Raw genomic sequence first — 17844 nt, forward strand, 5'->3', positions numbered from 1 at the left:
ACGAACAAACACCCTCCATGTATTATACAGGGGCCGAAAGCACACTCAAATGGTCCATCAGGGTATCAAGGGCATTGGCCAAGGAAGGCGTAGGACGTAGTGGCACAGGCGTAGATGCCGAGCCAAGCTGCTTGCCCACAGGCTTGGTCTTGTCGGGGGAGACAAAGGTCCAGAGACACTGGGATGCCAGCGATTGCATATGACGAAGGCCCTTGGACAGTCTGGTGGTACGCATGGATGTATCTTCCATGGTCTGCACACGCTGAAGACAGATCCAACCCAAAGTGAGACTTGCAAGGGTATCCACAGGACCGATCGGCGATGTCGTAGAGAGCGGTGCGTCAGTGAGCAAGCCGACAAACTGCGCTGCAGCCAGCGATGTGATCGTTTGCTTGGACAGCACGTTCGCATAATGCTGCGCCACTGTCACTCTACCAGCGACCAGCGCCAATAGACCATGAGCGACCAGCAACTGCTCAGCAGCGGGGCCACTGCGGAGTGGGCGTTCCTGCGCCAAGGTAGCTAGCTGCTGCTTTAAGGACGAGTACGATGCAATGTCTAATACAACGTCCAGCGTACGTGGCTCCAATGGTGACGTGATTGCAAGCGCATCACCACTGGCTCGCATCATGCTAGCGAGCATGCTGGTCCAGAAAGTGAGGAGTGTTTTGTTCCGCAGCGCGTCCAGCAAATTACCGATGCATGACAATGAGACCAATGCGTCATCGCGACTCGGCATATTACGCGCATAGTGCGCAGCCAAAGGGAGAGGAATACTCAGCAACTCAGCTAGCGCACGACCTGGGAGCTTATCGTTCGTCATAGGCGTATCAACCAACGATGCACCCGCTGCACACCAAAGCTTGTCCGCATACAATGCCAGCCATGTCATACCGCTGCTCTGCGCCAGTTGATAAGCAGTAATAATCTGCACCATCGACTCATCCAGTGTACCACGCTGCAATGCAGTATAATACTTCAGAGCTAGCCATGTGGACAAACGATGGGCCAGGTCTGGCTGAACAAGGGCGCCTAGCGACAACTCCATTTCTGCACGAACGACCCATGCCCGACGGAGTAGGCGTAGCACCGTAGGGTCGTATGCCTGACAAAGTAGGTGCGCTACACCTGGGCATTGCAGTGCTAGCCATCCCACACTTTGCATCACAAGACGAAGCCATAAGCGACTACGCGAACGAGGCACATGCAAATGCATACGCAAATCCTCATACATACGCACCGCCGCTTTCTGTGAGACCAGAGGCGTTTCATATGCCAAATCCAGCGGTGTGGAAAGCAGCGCTTTCGCCGAGACGACCTTTTGCAGCTCTGTCACTTGCTGTTGTCGCTGCTGCTTTCGGCGCCATTGCCAACGGTACCATAAAGTAAGAAGCAATGCCACGAGGCCAAGAACTAGCGTTAGACTCCGCGCCATCTCCAGCGCCAAGTTCCACACTGGCACATGATCATATGCATGTGGTTCGGTGGAGGCACCCCAAGACCGCTTCCATAGCTGATGACTTGCACCTACCACACGAGCCTGCGATGGCGGAGCAAATGAACGCGCATCTGCGTCAGGACTCCAATCCGCACTGCCGCCTAAGAATGAGAAGCCAACAAAAGCACCAAACATGTATCGCGAGACTTTGGCGGCACGTTCGGAATCAGCAGAGCCGGACGACGTAGAAGCCGCATCGTCATCTGCATCGTCGGCCTCATTGTCATCCCATTCATCACCGAGGTCAGCATGGCCCTCAGAAGACCCAGAGGGACCACCTTCGCCATACACAGCATCCATCGGAGGATGTTGCTGATGTAACTCATCCATCTCTGTCTTCCACATAGCCAACATCTCTTCACCACCTTCCAGGCTGCGAACCAACATTTCTAGTACAGCTAAATCACGACTGAGCCGTACTTCTCGTGACTTGAGATAACAAATATACTCGGTGGCTTTGGAAAGCACAGTGGCCTTGCTCATCTTCGTAGCAGCCGCCACACCATCGACCAACTCTTCAGCTTCAGCTTTACCGCGACGGCGCTTTCGACGCCCTGTACGTGGCCGCATCTCACGCAAAGCAGGTACAACATCACGTAAACCAGCAATGCGATCGTTGATATTGCTGCGATACCGCCGTTCAATGGCATTGTGCGCGGATTTGCGAGACCACATAGACTGCGCCTCGTCCTCGCCTCCCATTTGCTGTGATGGTGCAGTGCGGCGTGTATATGTTGGCTCTGCAGGAGACTTGACAGACGAGGTCTTGGCAGGTGCACTAGAATGTGAGGGAAGCGGCATCGACTTCCATTGGGTCAGGATCGACTGCACATTGGCATTACTACCTGGCTTCATGAACATCGGTGCTAGAAGTGCCTCATCTGTTGGTGCTGGTGCTTTCACTGTACTTGTAGTGGCCGTGGATGTGTTGGGTGCATTGGCACTTGACGGTGTAGGGGATATCTCCGCTGATACCATAAGGTGCGATGGCGACATGGATAGCGCAGGCTCCACGCATGCGGCAGCTAGCGGCATACCAAATACAGGAGTGGGGATGTTCATCGGCATAGCTGTCATTCCCAGCTGCGTAGCAGGTGGTGGCGTAGGGACCAGCGACGGCGGTGTCATGGCATCGCTGCTGGTAGGAGAGTCGTGGCGCAGCATGAAATCGTGAAAAGCGCTCGGGCTTCCCTCCGACTCGCTGGTAGACTGATTCGCGGATAAGTCCCCTAGCGAGTCATCTTGGAATGATGGATCAATATCTTGCATCAAGTTAGTGAGAAACAAATCTGGCAAGTCCACGGACGACCATGGCTTAGGAGAGGCAGGGACTTGCTCTTCGTTCAACCAAAATTTCATGTCGTCTTGAACAAAAGGCATGGCACCCATATCCTCTTGTGCAAGAAGACGAGAGTGCTCCATGACAAAAAAAGAAAGCCAAAGGCTTTACGTATTCACAGGGTACAGTCAAGGAACACGTTACTTTGGACGTCGTCCAAAATCAGCTGTTTCGCGCCTCCACATTAAAGTGGCACGTGATAGGAAGGACATGCTTTATGCCTGTTCCAGGACCTGACGCGCGGTATGTCGGTCCTGCGTGAGCTGCATCAGCACATCCCGAAGCTTTGCGGAAAGAGCGTCTAAAGCACGTAAGAATAGTAAACAGTACATACTTGCATCGTCTAATGCCTGCTGATAGTCTTGATTAGCTGCGTGTAACTCTTTTTCGAGGGAAACGATTTCTTCCATCTACGTGTAAGCCATTTGTCAGACGTACTTGTGCATCTTCCTTCACAGAGGCAAGACTCAAGTCTGATATACGCTGCTCGACATCTTTCGCTTGTGATATAAGATCTTCAATTAATTCCTCGCGATTTGATGCCAAAACGTCCTCGCTAAGCCCTTCTGTATTACCCAATGTCGTGAGTGGCACCTCCTGGTTCACCTGCTTGTGCCCTGATTTACGTGAGAGGTAGGCAATGGCTGATGCCATCACTTTCAGCAAGGTATCAAGGGAGTCTTCCAGCTCCGTGATCGGCTCCATCGTAACTACGTAAGGAAAACAGTCTATCCATCTCCACAAATAAATGTGTATCTCCACTTCATTTATCCACGTGGATACCAGCAGGCCATCTCATACACTCAAATAAGGGAAAGTGAATTTTAAGGGAATATGTATAGTTACATAGTACGTATGCGGTAGAGACACGGAAGAGATCTTCATGGACACAGGGCTGGCTAGAGGTATGGGTCCGTAAACATGTTATAGCCATATAATCGTTCATCCATGTTCACATCCCCTTTTTATTCTTCCATGTGTGACGAAGAAAGATCTGGCACTTGCTCACGGCTTAGTGAGCTAGTGGTATCCCGGCCTGGGCTGCTAGCTAACACGCCTGTAGCCATAGGGAACGAGGATCGTGAGCCAGTTTCACTAAAGGAGCCAACGAACGATGACCGGCCAGTCTGAGATGGACTTGTGGGCGTAGCACCTGGAATGTTTACACCCAGTGACTGGTTGCCATTGGCATTGGGAATTTGGACGGGACTTACACCGCCGGTGTTGGCGGCTGCATGAGGCACCATTTCAGGGTTGGGGATGGTTGTGCCGACTGACTGTTTCGGGGCACGTCCTGCCTTTGAGAGAGCGTAGTCGCCGGAATCGAAATATTTCCGTTCCTTTGCATGTTAGTGTCATGCGTGGTGGGAACATACCTTCAGCTTGTTAGCCAGAAGATCCTTCTTATTTGGCAGTTTGCCATAGAGACGGAACAGTTTTTGCTCCTGTTCACTAAGCGACTGCTGCTGTTAGCGCACTGTTCTTCTTGTGCATGTCAAAATACATACTGAGATATCCACCTTGTTTTGCTGATGTGGATTCATATTACGCTAGTGGATAAAAGTCAAAATGTGACAATGGTTTGAATGCAATTAAGTAGCAGGTCCAACAACTGTTCAGTGGCTAAACAGGCTTGCGTTGGGTGGCGCAGCGTGGATTGCGGGGACTGGAGCGGCTATGCGCCCGCATGGGTGCGCCTCCCCACCAATGCACTGAGCCTACGGTCCCCCACGTGCCCACTACGGGTGCCTTCCGGTCCCGGCCGAGAGACCCGGTCTGACGTGATGCCAGCGCGGAAGGCCCGTGGCCCGAGCCACCCCTTCGGAGCTGAGCCACCTTTCCCTCTTAGCATTCACTGCATATCATAGCCATGTCGATCCCTGTGCCACCCAGCTGGAAGGACCTTGGTAAGGCCGCTTCGGACATCCTCGGTAAGGACTACCCCATCCACGGCTCGACCTTGGAAGTTAAGACCCGCACTCCGTCGGGCGTCACCTTCAAGGTGCTTGGTTTGCACGACAACAAGTCGTCGACCATCAGCGGTGACCTCGAGGCTAGCTGGGCTGACCGCAAGAAGGGTGTTGCCTTCACCCAGGCCTGGTCGACTGCCAATGTGCTCCGCAACCACATTGAGCTCGAGAACCACCTTGCCAAGGGCCTCAAGTTCGAGGTGATCTCGACTCTTGTGCCGGAGAAGCAGGCTAAGAACGCTCTTGTGGCTGCCACTTACCGTGCCCCTGGTCTGCACACCCGCCAGTTCGTGGATGTGTTCAAGGGCCCGCTTGTGACTGCTGACGCTGTGGTTGGCCGTGACGGCTTCCTGTTCGGTGCCGAGACTGCCTACAACGTGAAGGACAAGAAGCTCGCTCGCTACAACCTGGCTGCTGGCTTCCACGCTCCTGAGTACGCTGTTACTCTGCACGCTCTTGGCAACCTCTCGACCTTCAGCGCCTCGTACTACCACCGCGTGAACACTGATGTTGAGGCCAGTGCCCGCGCCACTTATGACTCGAAGTCGGCCGGCAACGTTAACCTCGAGGTCGGTACCAAGACCTACCTCGACAACGCTGCCTTCATCAAGGCTAAGATCAACAACTCGGGTATCCTGGCTCTTGGCTACGCCCAGGCCCTGCGCCCGGGTATCAAGGCTACCTTCGGTCTGGCTCTTGACACTCTTAAGCTGTCGTCCGGCTCGAACGATGCCAGCGCTCACAAGATGGGTGCTTCGCTCACCTTCGAGGCCTAAACAGAAACAGGTATTTAAATCGGCTCTTGTGTCTTTTGTTAGCACATGGCGTACATCGCTAGTACATCTTCATAGTGTATTGTAGTCGGTGTATTACAATTTCATTCATTGTCTGCGGTGTTTTCGTATTGCTAGTGATGAGCCCTGGCGTCAACAAAAAGGAAAGCATGGTAGATTCTGGGGTAATGACGTAGCCACGTGGCCTTCCATCCACATCGCGCCAGCCATGTGTTGCATTGTTGAAAGGTTCCTCAAGGATCGTGAAGTGAGCTGGACTGCCAAGGTAGACACTGCGATGATATCGCCTACGCTTGCCTTTGACGAGGCACGCGAGGTATGTGCTGATGTATGTGCCCTGTTTTCTGGCGCCAGCGTCGACATTCAGATGCCGTCGACTACGTGGGCGGATCAGGGCAACGAGGCACGTATTCACTATGATGAATATGTACGCGTGTACGTCATGCTTCGTCTTCCTCCTTTGCCCAGTCGACTTCCACCATCGGACGACGACGTTTCCAGAGACGTATGGGACAAGAAGACGCGTAGTAGTGTCCCGTCGATGCTGACATCGCTCTTAGAATCGCTCCACCTTTCGTTAGAAGGTACGCTCAACAAAGAACAGCCTATTGTTCTATTTCGACATCAATGGCAAGGTATGAGCGCCCAATCTTCCTTTGTCCTAGAACCATCCAATCTAGGCTGGACCGATGATGTATCTGATGCAAACAAGCCCACGCCGCTCCAAGATGAGCGTCATACCCCCGGGATCGTGTATGATTCCCAGCAAAAATCGTGGGCTGTGTGCTGGACAAGCGATATTCGTGTCTCTTTCGGGGAGGCCAAGCTGCCCACTGAGACTCTATGTTTGCGCGCCGAGTGGGATGTCCGCCTGGATCTGGCGCGATGGGTCTCGGAAGCACGCGTACCACCGCCCCAAACGCCGTTCCATTACACGTCCAATGAGCTTCACCCGTTTACTCATGCCCAAGATCCGTATATGATCGATGTGGACCTGCTTTCTGAGTGGGCAGATGGGGTGAAGCTCCCTGATGAGACGCCAGAGCAGCGGCATCGACACATTTCCAAGCAGCTCACGATGCTTCCCGCATCCATGCTCGCGCGCCACGCTGTAGGTACGCCATTAATTGCTCCATGGAGTGAAGCTCTGGCCCTGTCGGACCGCCTTCGGCAGGCGAAGGAAATGGAATCCGTCGCTTTGGCGCAAGATGAAGACATTGCGTTGTCTACTCTCTCTGCGTCGTCTCCGGCAGCTATGTCGTCCACGACGAAAGACGCATTGACGATCGCCTCGACACTCGATATCCCTGCCTTGGCCAGTGCTGGCCACATTGTGTTGCGTCGGAATGCAGAGATGCTGACCAGAGTCAGCTCGACCATTCATGTACGAATGCGGACGTTGCATCGCACGATACCGCTGGGTGACGATGGTCGTGAGCGTGGTGTGCTTGTTGCTGTGGAGCTGGACAATACATCGAAGGAGTCTACGTACTGTGTTCATGCACTAACCATTGATATTGGCGAATCGGTGCATGCAGCAGAGTCGATGTCGTTTGTGCCATTGTACTCCTCGGTGGTCCGCCCGATAGTACAGCTGCTCCCTGGCTCGCCCTCCTCCTTCCCTATGGAGCTGGGACCGCACGCTCAGTACAATCTGCTGTACACAGTGCAACTGGCGTGTGTATGCAAAGACCCTGCGGAGATAACCAAAGCGTTATCGACATGGCATCCACGCCGAATGACACGCGTCACGCTCCATGGAACGCCTGAGCGGCAAACCTCGGCGCCGTCCAGCACGTGTATATCGCAGTGGAATGGTGCCATTGATCTGTCCCTGGCGCAACTGGATGGCCAGCGCGAGGCCTTTGCAGCCAATGTGGTGTATCGCGCGATTGGTGCGTCGCCTCAACCGTCTCGAAAAGAGGCGCGAGAAGGGGCGTCAATTGGCCGGTTGTCCAAGACAGCCAGTGCACTAGCTGCCTCTTTGCAAGGGCCAGCGCCTCCACCTAAGCCCAGCATGCCGTTATCGCAGGCTGGCCCCTCGCAAGCGCCGTTGTTCAAGGGACAAGATGTGGTACCAGTACCACGCACACCGTCGCCTACCTATGCCAGTCCGTTGCAAGACGCCCAGCAACGTGCGGCGGCCATGCACTCGTCCTCGTCCTCCACCTCGACGGAGGGCAGTATGGCCTTGGCGCGTCGTGCTGTCGGCTGGGATGCTGCTCCCTCGCAGGGCATGGTGTTTGACCCCATGCACGTCCAAACCTTTGCGTCCGCCGTGCTCGCTACTATACATGTGGATACCAGTGCGTCGGATCGCGGCTGTGCATTAATCCATGTACATATGTCGTTCTTTAATGTATCGTCGAAGGATATGGATGTCGAAGTGACATGGCTCGATACACATACACGACCAGGCACACTGGTCCCGGAGACCCATCGACTTCGTTTGGGGTATGTCTATATGCACTAACACCTTGCAGCCTGATCAACCCTGCGATGAGCCGCAGTGCCGAATTCCGTTTGCATGCCATGGAGCCTGGCTATCATACACTGGGCCATGTGTCTGTGATGGACCAGGTGACAGGGGGACGATGCCTACTCCAGCATGTGGGATCGCGGTACATTGACCAAGGGCTGCTCGCCTAGTACGGTGGACAGCCAAGCCAGTATCTTTTCACGATGGATCAATAGCGGCGGTGTATGTTGCTCTGCTTCACGTTCCATCGCAGCCCATAGAGCCGAGCGTGTGGCCTCGTCCACGTCCAACAACGTGCGCACAATCTCGCCATCCACTAGGCCCGTCGGCGGCGCGGTATGAGTCTCTGTGCGTAGCGTCCGCCATGTCGTCCAGCGAATGTGCCCTGGCAAAGTCCGTGTGCGCAGAATGGCTTGTTGGGTACAGGCAAGGGACGCTATTAGGTCCGCAGGAATAGGCCGTAGACATCCTACTGCGCCGGAAGCGGTAGCCAGAAACACCTTGGTCCCGTCAAAGACAAATTTGTTCACCAGATCCCCGTAATGGAACGATGCACTGCGTCGCATAACGTGACTCCAGGGACTTGGCATCGGGGCCTTGGCCTCGTACGTTACGCGCTCAGCCAAAAATACATTCATAGCAATGTCCGCTCCCACGTACTGCTGCTGCGCTGGATTGTACGCGGCGACGGCTGTCGTCCAGTACGGATCCATATCCCGCGCACATTCGTGGAGCTCACCTTCGTCGTCGACGTCCAGGATGGTCATAGAATGCATCGCATCGCCTAGCACGATATTTGTCCCACTGGCGACCAAGCAGCTGGCCAGGTACGCACAGCCCCACTGGGCTCGGACGGCTAGGCTATCGGGTGTGATCGCGTAGGTATGAACGCGTGTGTGCACGGCCGCGACAAGGAACCCACGCACAAAGGCGAGGCCATGCACAGCGCCAGGCACGTCTAGGGCGTACGTCGGTGTCCACGCTGCGCCATAGGCCTCGCACGGCATGAGAAGAAGGCGCCCAGATGTCGACGTAGGCTGATCAGGAAGGACATACGCTGTGCCGACGACAAGAATACGTTGGCCATGCACTGTCACGCACGTCATAGCTTGGGGGCGCTCATTGACATGCAGATGGTACACGGCTGTACGATCCCATGTCTCCGTAGCGAACAAACGAATGGCGCCACGGACTTCGCCCATGACAAACTCGGCACGGTGCGAGGGCCATGTCGAGGCGGCGATTCGGTGCGGATTCACACGCACTAGCGCCGTAGGTTGGTGCACACCAAGAGGAATGCAAGTGCTATGCGCTTCCGCCACGGACAGCAATGCATGGAACGCAAGGCCACTAGGCGTCACACAGGCCAACGTAAGCGCGGCGACGTCGGCCGCGATACACGCCGCGGCATAGAGAGGGCCGACTGGCCATGCACTGGCATGCCATAAACCGTGATGGACATAGAGAAGTGTGGGCATCGTCCCAGTAACCAACACAGCGATAGTGTCAGCGCGCATCGAGGAAGGCAGCTCAATACAGCGCACATGCACTGCGCTGGGGCTGGTATAGGCATGCAAGTCCCATAGGTGGACGAGCGATGCGGACTCCTTTGATCCTAACGCCACATGCCCTGATGCGAGACCTATCACCACATATGGGGACGGCGTGGCCAAGAGACACAGCGAGGTGGGAAGAGCAGGTACGGAAAGAGTCTGTGCGCTAGCATTGTCCAGCGATAGTGTATGCACGTCCCGACTCCAGAGCCCTACCGCTATACGATCGGCATGGCGAGCCACACATACCACATCGTCGTCCATCGTCCAACGCGCCTGCTCGTGCCATCCATCTCGCATATACACAAGTGCAAGGACCATACGCGTGCTCAGACCGACAACAGCGTGCCCAGTGGGCAGTAAGGCACATGCGACGATGGTCCCCTGGGAGGGCATCCATGCATGGACATGGCGTTCAGCCAACGTCGGAGCGTCCAGGATATGAAGCGCCTCGCTCGTAGCGAAAATACAGGCATGTTCCATGGCAACAGCATCAAGCACACGAGCGGGCCATATGCAGTCGGTATGCACCTGGCCCTCATGCAGAGAGACAATGTGCGATTCATGGGTATACACGAGGACAAGGGCATCCGCAGGCCCATCGAAGGACAAGGCATGCACATGCAGGAGACCAGGCAAAGGCAGTGTCGCTAGCGTCTGGGACGTGGCACTGTGGGACAATACCCGCAGACTGCATGTAGGCCCTGCGCCACTGGCTGTAAGCATACGAAGAGGCATGGCCTGTGCCGGCCCTCCAGAGTTGGCCTCGTCCAACGGCAGCACATCCAACATAGGGGCAGCACTAGGCCACCGATGAAGCTCGCGCCATGGATCATGATGACATAGCAGGGAATCTCCCATCGCACTTGCTAGGATGACAAGCCCATCCGTGTAAGCTCGTACACCGTGTGGGCTGGTAGGCACGCACGTCGTAGAAAGACGCTGCATCCGCATGGTAGCCACCGACCAGTTGTCCGTAGGTTGCATATGGAGTCGGTAGACTGATCCTTGTGCCGTGGCAAACACCACATCAACCCAGCGCAAAGGATCACTGCGCTGCGGAGGAGGCACAACACTGGCGCTTACTACCCGCATCGCATGCTTAACGCGAATCTGTTGCAAAGGCGGCAAGGGCTGGGCCTTCTCTGATCGTCGTGGAGCCGACGGACGTGAGACCAGGAATATGCTATGCTCGCAAAACACAAGGAGGCCGCCACCAGCTTGCGCCGGCATGGCCACCAGGTACTGAGCGCCAAACGCCTCGTCGGTGGGTATAGGCACATGCGTTGGCTCGTCCCCTTTGCGCTCTTTTCGTCGCTTGGAAGATCGTGGATGTGGAGAGGCCGAAGACGACGTCCATGAGACTTGGATCAATGCTTCACGACGTGCATCCAGGGTATGAAATGTAACAAGAGGCATGCCGGACGTAGCTGCCTCTGACGAGATGGAAAGCAAGGCGATCATGGGCGGTTCATTGACATGCATACGCTCCAGGAACACGCTATGAATCAATTCAGGGTGCTCCAGTCTAGAGGTAAGAGGGACGGATACGTACTTGATAGCTAGGGCTGGGCGCGACGTAGATGACAAAGGTACGAGCTGTAGGTGGCCCGTATAGAGATGTGTCATGGCCCAGCGCGAGGTGTTGTTGAGTATATGTGCTGGCTCTGTATAGAGCCCCAGGCCCAATTCCGCAGGAGGGCGGTGGGCAGCTTCCAATGACCAAACATGCTTTGTATGAACGACGCCTACACGCTGGGGGTCAGCAGCGAGGACCATCAGGCATGGTGATGGATGATCTGTCAGGATACATAACGTCTCCGCATCGCCCTGGGCGATTACATTCAGGCCGAGAATCCGAGCAGGGATGGCCATGGTATGCACGTGTACCAGACTGGGATCCATCGTACTCTCATCGCCATGACTAGGGCTCGCGAAGACGGGCTTCCATGCGTACAATGATACACTCGATGGGTGGGCTAGGCATAGGCACGTATCATACCCCCACCATCCATGTACCATAGCACTGGCTAACGCCGCCGAGGCGGGGTGGGTATGCGACAGCCACTGCATCGCGCGTCGCACGATGGAGGGCCGTGCGTGGAGAAGGCCAAGTATCGACGGCTGCGGCGTGGCTGCTCTCTCTCCCTCCACCTGGGAACATGACAGGGCCCACGCAGGGCCACTAAAAGAAGGCTAGGGCGATCTATGAACTAAGAGAGGAAGCCACGTAGACGATGGGCGCTCTGGCGTTCGCGAGTTAGGATGAGGGCTTCAATACGAGCTTGCTCACGGGCGAAATCCACATCACTCAGAAATGGCTGTGCAGTGGACGAGGCTAGCCATGCACGCGCCTTGTACATGTCGCCACGCTGCCGAAGCGCTTGGGCCTTACGAAATCTGTGCATGGTAAGAGAAATGTGGGTACGTACATGGCCTTTTTGTTGGTAGCATCCAGAGCAAGCGCCTTGTCACATGCGTCAAGGGCCTTGTCCCACTGCTGTAATTGCAGATAGCATGCGGCCATCTAGACGTCAGACTAGCATCATTAACGTACATTGGACCGCACCTGACTCAATTGGATCTTGTCGTCGCGTGTACCTTGGGACGTAGGATGAGACTGCCCTGTGAGCCCCGCTAAGATGCCTTCATCAAGGCCAGAGAGATACTGGGATGTTAGCGGTAGGACACGTACCAACACAGCATGGTGGTAGCACCGCAAGGCTTCTTGATACTGTTTCGCTCCGAACGCTTCGTTGCCTTGCGCCTTGTACGAGAGCGCGGTTTGGATCTTGGCCTCGATGTCGTTCTGCGACATTCCACCCAACGGTGGGCACTATGTATGGTCTGTGTGCGCCACAGCGGCGCCTCACGTGGAGAAGCATGCCTCGAAGGTGGAGGCCAGCTGAGGACAGCCACGCCCCTAGATTTTTAGGCGCGCGTGTCACGTCCTCATTGCTTCGAAACGACGCGTGGACGACACCGCGGCGCGGTAGGATGAGATGGCTCGAAGCCCGCCATGTATGTGGCCCAGGGAACGATGCGGACCCTGTGGACACACTGATCGACAGTGTGGAATCGGCTCTCGCGCCTGATACGCTGGAGCATGCACAAGCACACACGCTGCTGCAAGCGCTTCGCACAGCCACCCAAGTGGGTCAGAAAGGGCCGAGTACAGACGTCTCGGAGGTCAGTATCCGCGGTGCATTGCAGCATCTGCGCGAGACGCAGGGGCATGACGAAATGGCATGGACACGCGTCGCAAAAGCCTGGCCGTCGCCACTATTGCTGCAGCCAGACGTCGCGACCTTGGTGATGGACAGTCTGCAGCGACCGACGACACCCATCGCACTTGTTTTACAAGTGTTTCTGCTGTTTCTGTGCCACGAAAAGGCATCGTCGTTATGGAGTCGGACTCAATGCATGCCTGTCCTTGTACTTACCAATCTGCTAGAGCATCCGCACCTCGACAAAATACCTCTCTCTCGCCGTTTCTTGTTCTATACCAAGTACTTGGATGCGGTTCAAGGCTATTCGCAGCCGCTGTATGACGAAACGTTGAAAACACTCATGCACTATGTATTTGAAAAGCGGCAGCAGCCACACGAGTCAGCCGAGCAACGACAGGAGCATGCCTTGCTGGGTGCGCTGCTCCTGGAAGTGCGCCTGAAGCAGGTGTTGCGTACTCTATGGGAAGCGACGCATATTGCTGGCGCCGTGCGAATGGATGAGAGCCTAGCGCTGGTCCTGGATTTGTACGCTTCGCGTTTGCTGCATGCGGGTCTGTCGTCGCCTCGCCTCTTACGTACGATAGGCTTGGCGATGGTGTGTGATGCTGTGCGTGTGGCCAATGCATGCTTGCTGGTGTCGAGTGTAACGCATCATACGTCGCAGCTTCGTAAGCGGTTTCAAGCCCAAGCGTCGGTGGATACGAACGAGCAATTGTTTATGCAAGTGCGCGCCGATTTTGAGGGCCTTGGCCCGCCTACGATCTCGCCGCGTGTTTGGAACGATGTGGCATTGGCGCTCGGGAGTGAAGAGGCCCATGGTGTGCCGCGTGTCGTATGTGCGTATGTGCTACGTGCCCTGTCTGTCATTGCGCCGTTCCATCCGCCCCCGGTCGTCGAGGCGCATCAGCCGCGCAGTTTGGTCGAGACGGAGACGCCGACGTACCGAGACATGTGTGGGACCATGACGTCGACTGTCATGCATATCCGTCAGGCCATGGCCGTGATGACAGATACGTACGTCGCAGCGATGCCACGCGTTCATGATACGCTTGCGAAGTGTGTAGCCTCATGCACAGAGGCAGTGACCTTACTCAGTGCGTCGGCCAGTCCGGAGATGGCCTCGGCGACAGAGACACTGCTGCATACGCTCGGCGATCTTTCCTATACCCGCTTTGAGACGCTGCATATGTTGTGGATGGAGCATCGCGAGGCTGCTTTGCAAGGGGCACAGCGGTACATTGCGCTGTTTTTGCTCGTGACACGCTCGATTTCCTGGGCGTTGCCGCTGACACGCTCGTCGATCCCCCTACTGGACGATCTGCTGCATGTGCTGTGTGACCGCAACATGGGTCTGTTGCTTCCGTACATGCCCTGGGGCTACGGCTCGCCCAAGCCCGTGTTGGCGTTATGGACGGGCATGTCCGAATGCATGGCGGCCATGTTTGAGCAGATCCCACACTGGTCACGAACGGCCGATCGGCAGGAAATGCTGCAGTGGATTGCCCAAGTGCCTCGCCTTGCTTCGTTCATGGTCCAAAGTGCTACGCTTGCCTCGAACTCGAACGAACTGCAAACGTACCGAGCCAATGTGCTAACCTCCCTCTCGCTTCCCCTGGATAGCGCGATCAATTGGCTGCGTCTGAACCATGAAGAACTGCTGCAGCAACTGTCCGACTACATTCGCCGCACAGTCAAACTGTTCAGCACGGAAGACTGTACACTCCCGGACCACGTACGCGATCATGCGCTGCAGTTCCTTGAGCAGCAACTCAGTGTGACGCGCGCCGAGGAGCGGAAGACGCTTCTGTCCACCGCACAAATGGAGCTCCTTCTCGACGAGTTTCTGGTCCTCCCACGACGTGCGCCTCGCGCGACGCCCAAGCCGGTGCTGACGCAGCAGACGTTGCCGTTTGCGCCGTCCAGCGCGACGGCCAGTGCACCTCGTGCCCGCGCGACACCTGCTGGATCGACGTCTGCGTTCCAAGCCGCGACGCATACGCCAGCGCTTCGCACGACTGCGCGCCCAGCTCCGACGAGCAGCAGCGCCCGCGCGCCCAAATCCACTGGCAAACTTGCGCAGCTGCGCAATGAGTTCCAGCTCACGCGCGTCGCCGCACGCAAACCGCATGCCCCTGTACGTACCCTGGAGCCCGACGAGCTACCACGCGCACCACTAGCGACGAGCCGCGTCACAGGCGCCGTGACCAGTGTACCACCTCGCCGCGCGCCTGTTGACTCCGACACGACCGACTCAAGCAGCGACGAAGACGGCGGACTGCACTCGTTGGTCTCCCCCCGCCAAGCCAAGCCGACTACCACGCAGCCTCGACGCCGTGTGCGTATGATGGACGATCCAGCGATCCTCGCGGCGATGCACAAGGCCGAGGACGAAAAGCGGCAGCGACGTCTGCGTACACCGCCCGCGTGGGCGCCGCTGCATCGCTGTCTCTTATCGTGGGACGTACGTGGCCAAGACGCGCTCCCGCCTACGCGTCTCGACGGCACGCCGTTCCCTGTCACACACAAGACCGAAGGGATGCAGCAGGTGAGCGACTATACGGAGCGCTTTGACTCGCTGCTTACGTTGGAGGCGTGGGCGCAGTTTCAGCAGGAACGCGAGATGCTGGCCAGTCAGCTGCGTGTCGCGTTGACGTATGTGCGACACAAGCGCGTGGACGACTTTGTGCATGTGGAATACACCTCGGCAGCGTCCGTGCCGATGGGCTACTATCTTAGCGAGATGGAGCTCATTTGCTTGGTACTGCCCACGCGAGCTGTGACACTCACAGGTATCGTCATGAGCGCTACAACGACGTCGGCACGGAGCCAGCCAGCGACGTTGGAGGTGGAAATCCGGGTCCTTGCGTCGAAAATCGCGCCTGTGATGCCGTACCTGCACGACGACCAGTGGCAAGTCCACAGGTTCATGTCGCTTACGACGCTGCGGCGTGAGTACGCCGCGCTGAAAAGCATGCCAGACCTCGGCGTAGTCCAGGATGTATTGCATGCGCATGTCGCACGACCTGCGCTGGTGTCGGCAGACGAAGTGGCACGAGCGGCCAAGTCGTACGACCTCAACGAGCCGCAAGCGCGCGCCGTCGTCTCGGTGATGCGTACCGATGGCTTCTCGCTGGTACAAGGTCCGCCAGGGACCGGTAAGACCAAGACCATTCGCGCGCTGGTCGCGGCGTTTCTTGGGAAGCATGGCACGTCGGCGCAGCCAGCGCCTCGAGCGCGCATGCTGCTTTGTGCGCCGAGCAATGCAGCGATTGATGAATTGGTCGCGCGTTTGAAAGAGGGCGTGCTCGTGCATGGCAAACGTGTGTTCCCCAATCTCGTACGGTTGGGCCGCGAAGACGCGGTGCATCCGTCGGTGCGCGACGTGACGTTGGAATCGATGCTGAACAATCCGACGCGCGATACAGAGTCGCTGGAGGCGAAGAAGCGATGGCAAGACGCCGATGCGCAATGGAAGGCGACGAAGGCAAAGCTGCGTACGGCGTCGTCGCCGGACGAAGCGCGGCAACTGCAGGCGGCTATCAACGAGCTGGCCGACCGGTGCTTTGAGCTGCAGGAGCAAGTTCAGTCGCTCGCGAGTCGGCAGCGGTTGGGGCAGGCGGGCGCAGGGATGCAGCGCTCCGTCGCACGCATGTCGATCCTCGATAAGACGGAGATTGTGTGCACGACGTTGACAGGCGCCGGTCACGAAATGTTGTACCGCTATACCTACGACACCGTGGTTATTGATGAGGCCGCGCAGGCCGTGGAGCTGAGCACGCTGATTCCCTTACGATACGAGTGCCAGCGCTGCATCTTGGTCGGTGATCCCAAGCAGTTGCCGCCGACGATCCTTAGTCAGGAAGCCGAGCAGCGTGGCTACGCCAAGTCGCTGTTTGTGCGCATGTTTGAGAAAGCACCGGCGCATGTCCACTTGCTCTCGATTCAGTACCGTATGCATCCGGACATTAGCCTCTTTCCCTCTACGGCCTTCTACAACAAGCAGCTGACCGATGGCCCGACGATGGCGGCCAAGACACGTATGCCATGGCATGATACGTATCTGTTTGGCCCCTTCCGCTTCTTCCATACCGACGCGCGCGAAGAGGGCAGTGCGGGGCATTCGTACCTGAATCGCACAGAAGCCCGGACGATCCTCGAGGCGTACGCGGCACTGCGCCACGTTGCCGGACACAGCTTAGCGGGCCAAGTGGCCTTTATCAGCATGTACAAAGCCCAAGTGCAGTGCCTTCGCTCGATGTTTGTGGAGCAATACGGCAGAGACGAGGCGGAGAATGCCGACTTTAGCAGTGTCGATGGTTTCCAGGGCCAGGAGAAAGATATCGTCTTTCTCAGCTGCGTACGTAACAACGCACAGGGCATGATTGGGTTCCTAAGCGATTATCGACGTCTGAATGTCGCATTGACGCGTGCGCGAAGCAACATGCTGGTCTTTGGCAATACCGCGATGCTCTCGCGCGATACAGTATGGCGTACGATGATTAAGGAGGCTGAGCAGCGTGGGTTTGTCATTCGGACCACCGCTTCGACATTTGCGAACCCTCGCCGTGGGGCCTGCGTGCCCACGCCCGCCCTCGCTGTACCGACATCGTCCCATGCACCAGTCAAAGCACCGCCAGCCAAAGCACCGCCAGTCAAACCGCCACCAACCAAACCGCCACCAGCGAAAACACCAGCCGTGGTAGCACCCAAAGAGATACCCCCCGCCAACACAGTCCCTGCCAAACGAAAAGGCGACACGACGGCTCCGCTTCGTGCGCCACCCCGCGTGGTGCCATCGACCTCGCTCCTCGCGCCCCCACGCAAGCCGGCCAAATGGGCCAAGATCGTGGAGAAAAACAAGCAGAAACCAGTCGAGCCACCGACGATCAGTGCCGCGAGCAAACGCACATCGTCCGAGGGGCCCAGCTGGCTGCGATCTGCACGCCCGCCCAGCGTGCCACGTAGGCCATCGTAGACTTGT

At 56.8% G+C, this 17844-nt stretch overlaps 8 protein-coding genes across 8 annotated transcripts; 3 read left to right on the forward strand and 5 right to left on the reverse strand.

Annotated features, from left to right (window-relative positions):
* Positions 1-22: 22 nt before the first annotated feature.
* Malapachy_2192 (dna-binding protein) lies at positions 23-2920 on the reverse strand (the record flags this gene model as incomplete). Its single annotated transcript, XM_018136684.1, has 1 exon — positions 23-2920. One exon carries the CDS (start codon positions 2918-2920, stop codon positions 23-25), a length of 2898 nt encoding a protein of 965 aa, XP_017993055.1.
* A 132-nt stretch (positions 2921-3052) lies between these two features.
* Malapachy_2204 (hypothetical protein) lies at positions 3053-3542 on the reverse strand (the record flags this gene model as incomplete). Its single annotated transcript, XM_018136696.1, has 3 exons — positions 3053-3138; positions 3172-3247; positions 3276-3542. The coding sequence occupies 3 exons, from the start codon at positions 3540-3542 to the stop codon at positions 3053-3055; spliced, it is 429 nt and encodes a 142-aa protein (XP_017993397.1).
* Positions 3543-3802: 260 nt separating this feature from the next.
* Positions 3803-4381, reverse strand: Malapachy_2172 (hypothetical protein; the record flags this gene model as incomplete). Its single annotated transcript, XM_018136664.1, has 3 exons — positions 3803-4177; positions 4214-4300; positions 4346-4381. 3 exons carry the CDS (start codon positions 4379-4381, stop codon positions 3803-3805), a joined length of 498 nt encoding a protein of 165 aa, XP_017993365.1.
* Positions 4382-4707: 326 nt separating this feature from the next.
* Positions 4708-5583, forward strand: Malapachy_2155 (voltage-dependent ion-selective channel; the record flags this gene model as incomplete). Its single annotated transcript, XM_018136647.1, has 1 exon — positions 4708-5583. One exon carries the CDS (start codon positions 4708-4710, stop codon positions 5581-5583), a length of 876 nt encoding a protein of 291 aa, XP_017993073.1.
* Positions 5584-5809: 226 nt separating this feature from the next.
* On the forward strand, positions 5810-8250 carry Malapachy_2179 (hypothetical protein; the record flags this gene model as incomplete). Its single annotated transcript, XM_018136671.1, has 2 exons — positions 5810-8055; positions 8085-8250. 2 exons carry the CDS (start codon positions 5810-5812, stop codon positions 8248-8250), a joined length of 2412 nt encoding a protein of 803 aa, XP_017993372.1.
* Malapachy_2190 (uv-damaged dna-binding protein) lies at positions 8200-11706 on the reverse strand (the record flags this gene model as incomplete). Its single annotated transcript, XM_018136682.1, has 2 exons — positions 8200-11161; positions 11189-11706. The coding sequence occupies 2 exons, from the start codon at positions 11704-11706 to the stop codon at positions 8200-8202; spliced, it is 3480 nt and encodes a 1159-aa protein (XP_017993411.1).
* Positions 11707-11846: 140 nt separating this feature from the next.
* On the reverse strand, positions 11847-12451 carry Malapachy_2203 (tpr-like protein; the record flags this gene model as incomplete). The annotated part of the gene is made up of 4 exons (XM_018136695.1): positions 11847-12033; positions 12066-12160; positions 12191-12301; positions 12329-12451. The coding sequence occupies 4 exons, from the start codon at positions 12449-12451 to the stop codon at positions 11847-11849; spliced, it is 516 nt and encodes a 171-aa protein (XP_017993402.1).
* A 179-nt stretch (positions 12452-12630) lies between these two features.
* On the forward strand, positions 12631-17838 carry Malapachy_2165 (sen1 protein; the record flags this gene model as incomplete). Its single annotated transcript, XM_018136657.1, has 2 exons — positions 12631-13414; positions 13448-17838. The coding sequence occupies 2 exons, from the start codon at positions 12631-12633 to the stop codon at positions 17836-17838; spliced, it is 5175 nt and encodes a 1724-aa protein (XP_017993299.1).
* Positions 17839-17844: the final 6 nt, after the last annotated feature.

The sequence above is a fragment of the Malassezia pachydermatis genome (assembly GCF_001278385.1).
Source record: "Malassezia pachydermatis strain CBS 1879 chromosome Unknown scaffold2, whole genome shotgun sequence".
NCBI classification, from domain to species: Eukaryota; Fungi; Basidiomycota; class Malasseziomycetes; order Malasseziales; family Malasseziaceae; genus Malassezia; species Malassezia pachydermatis.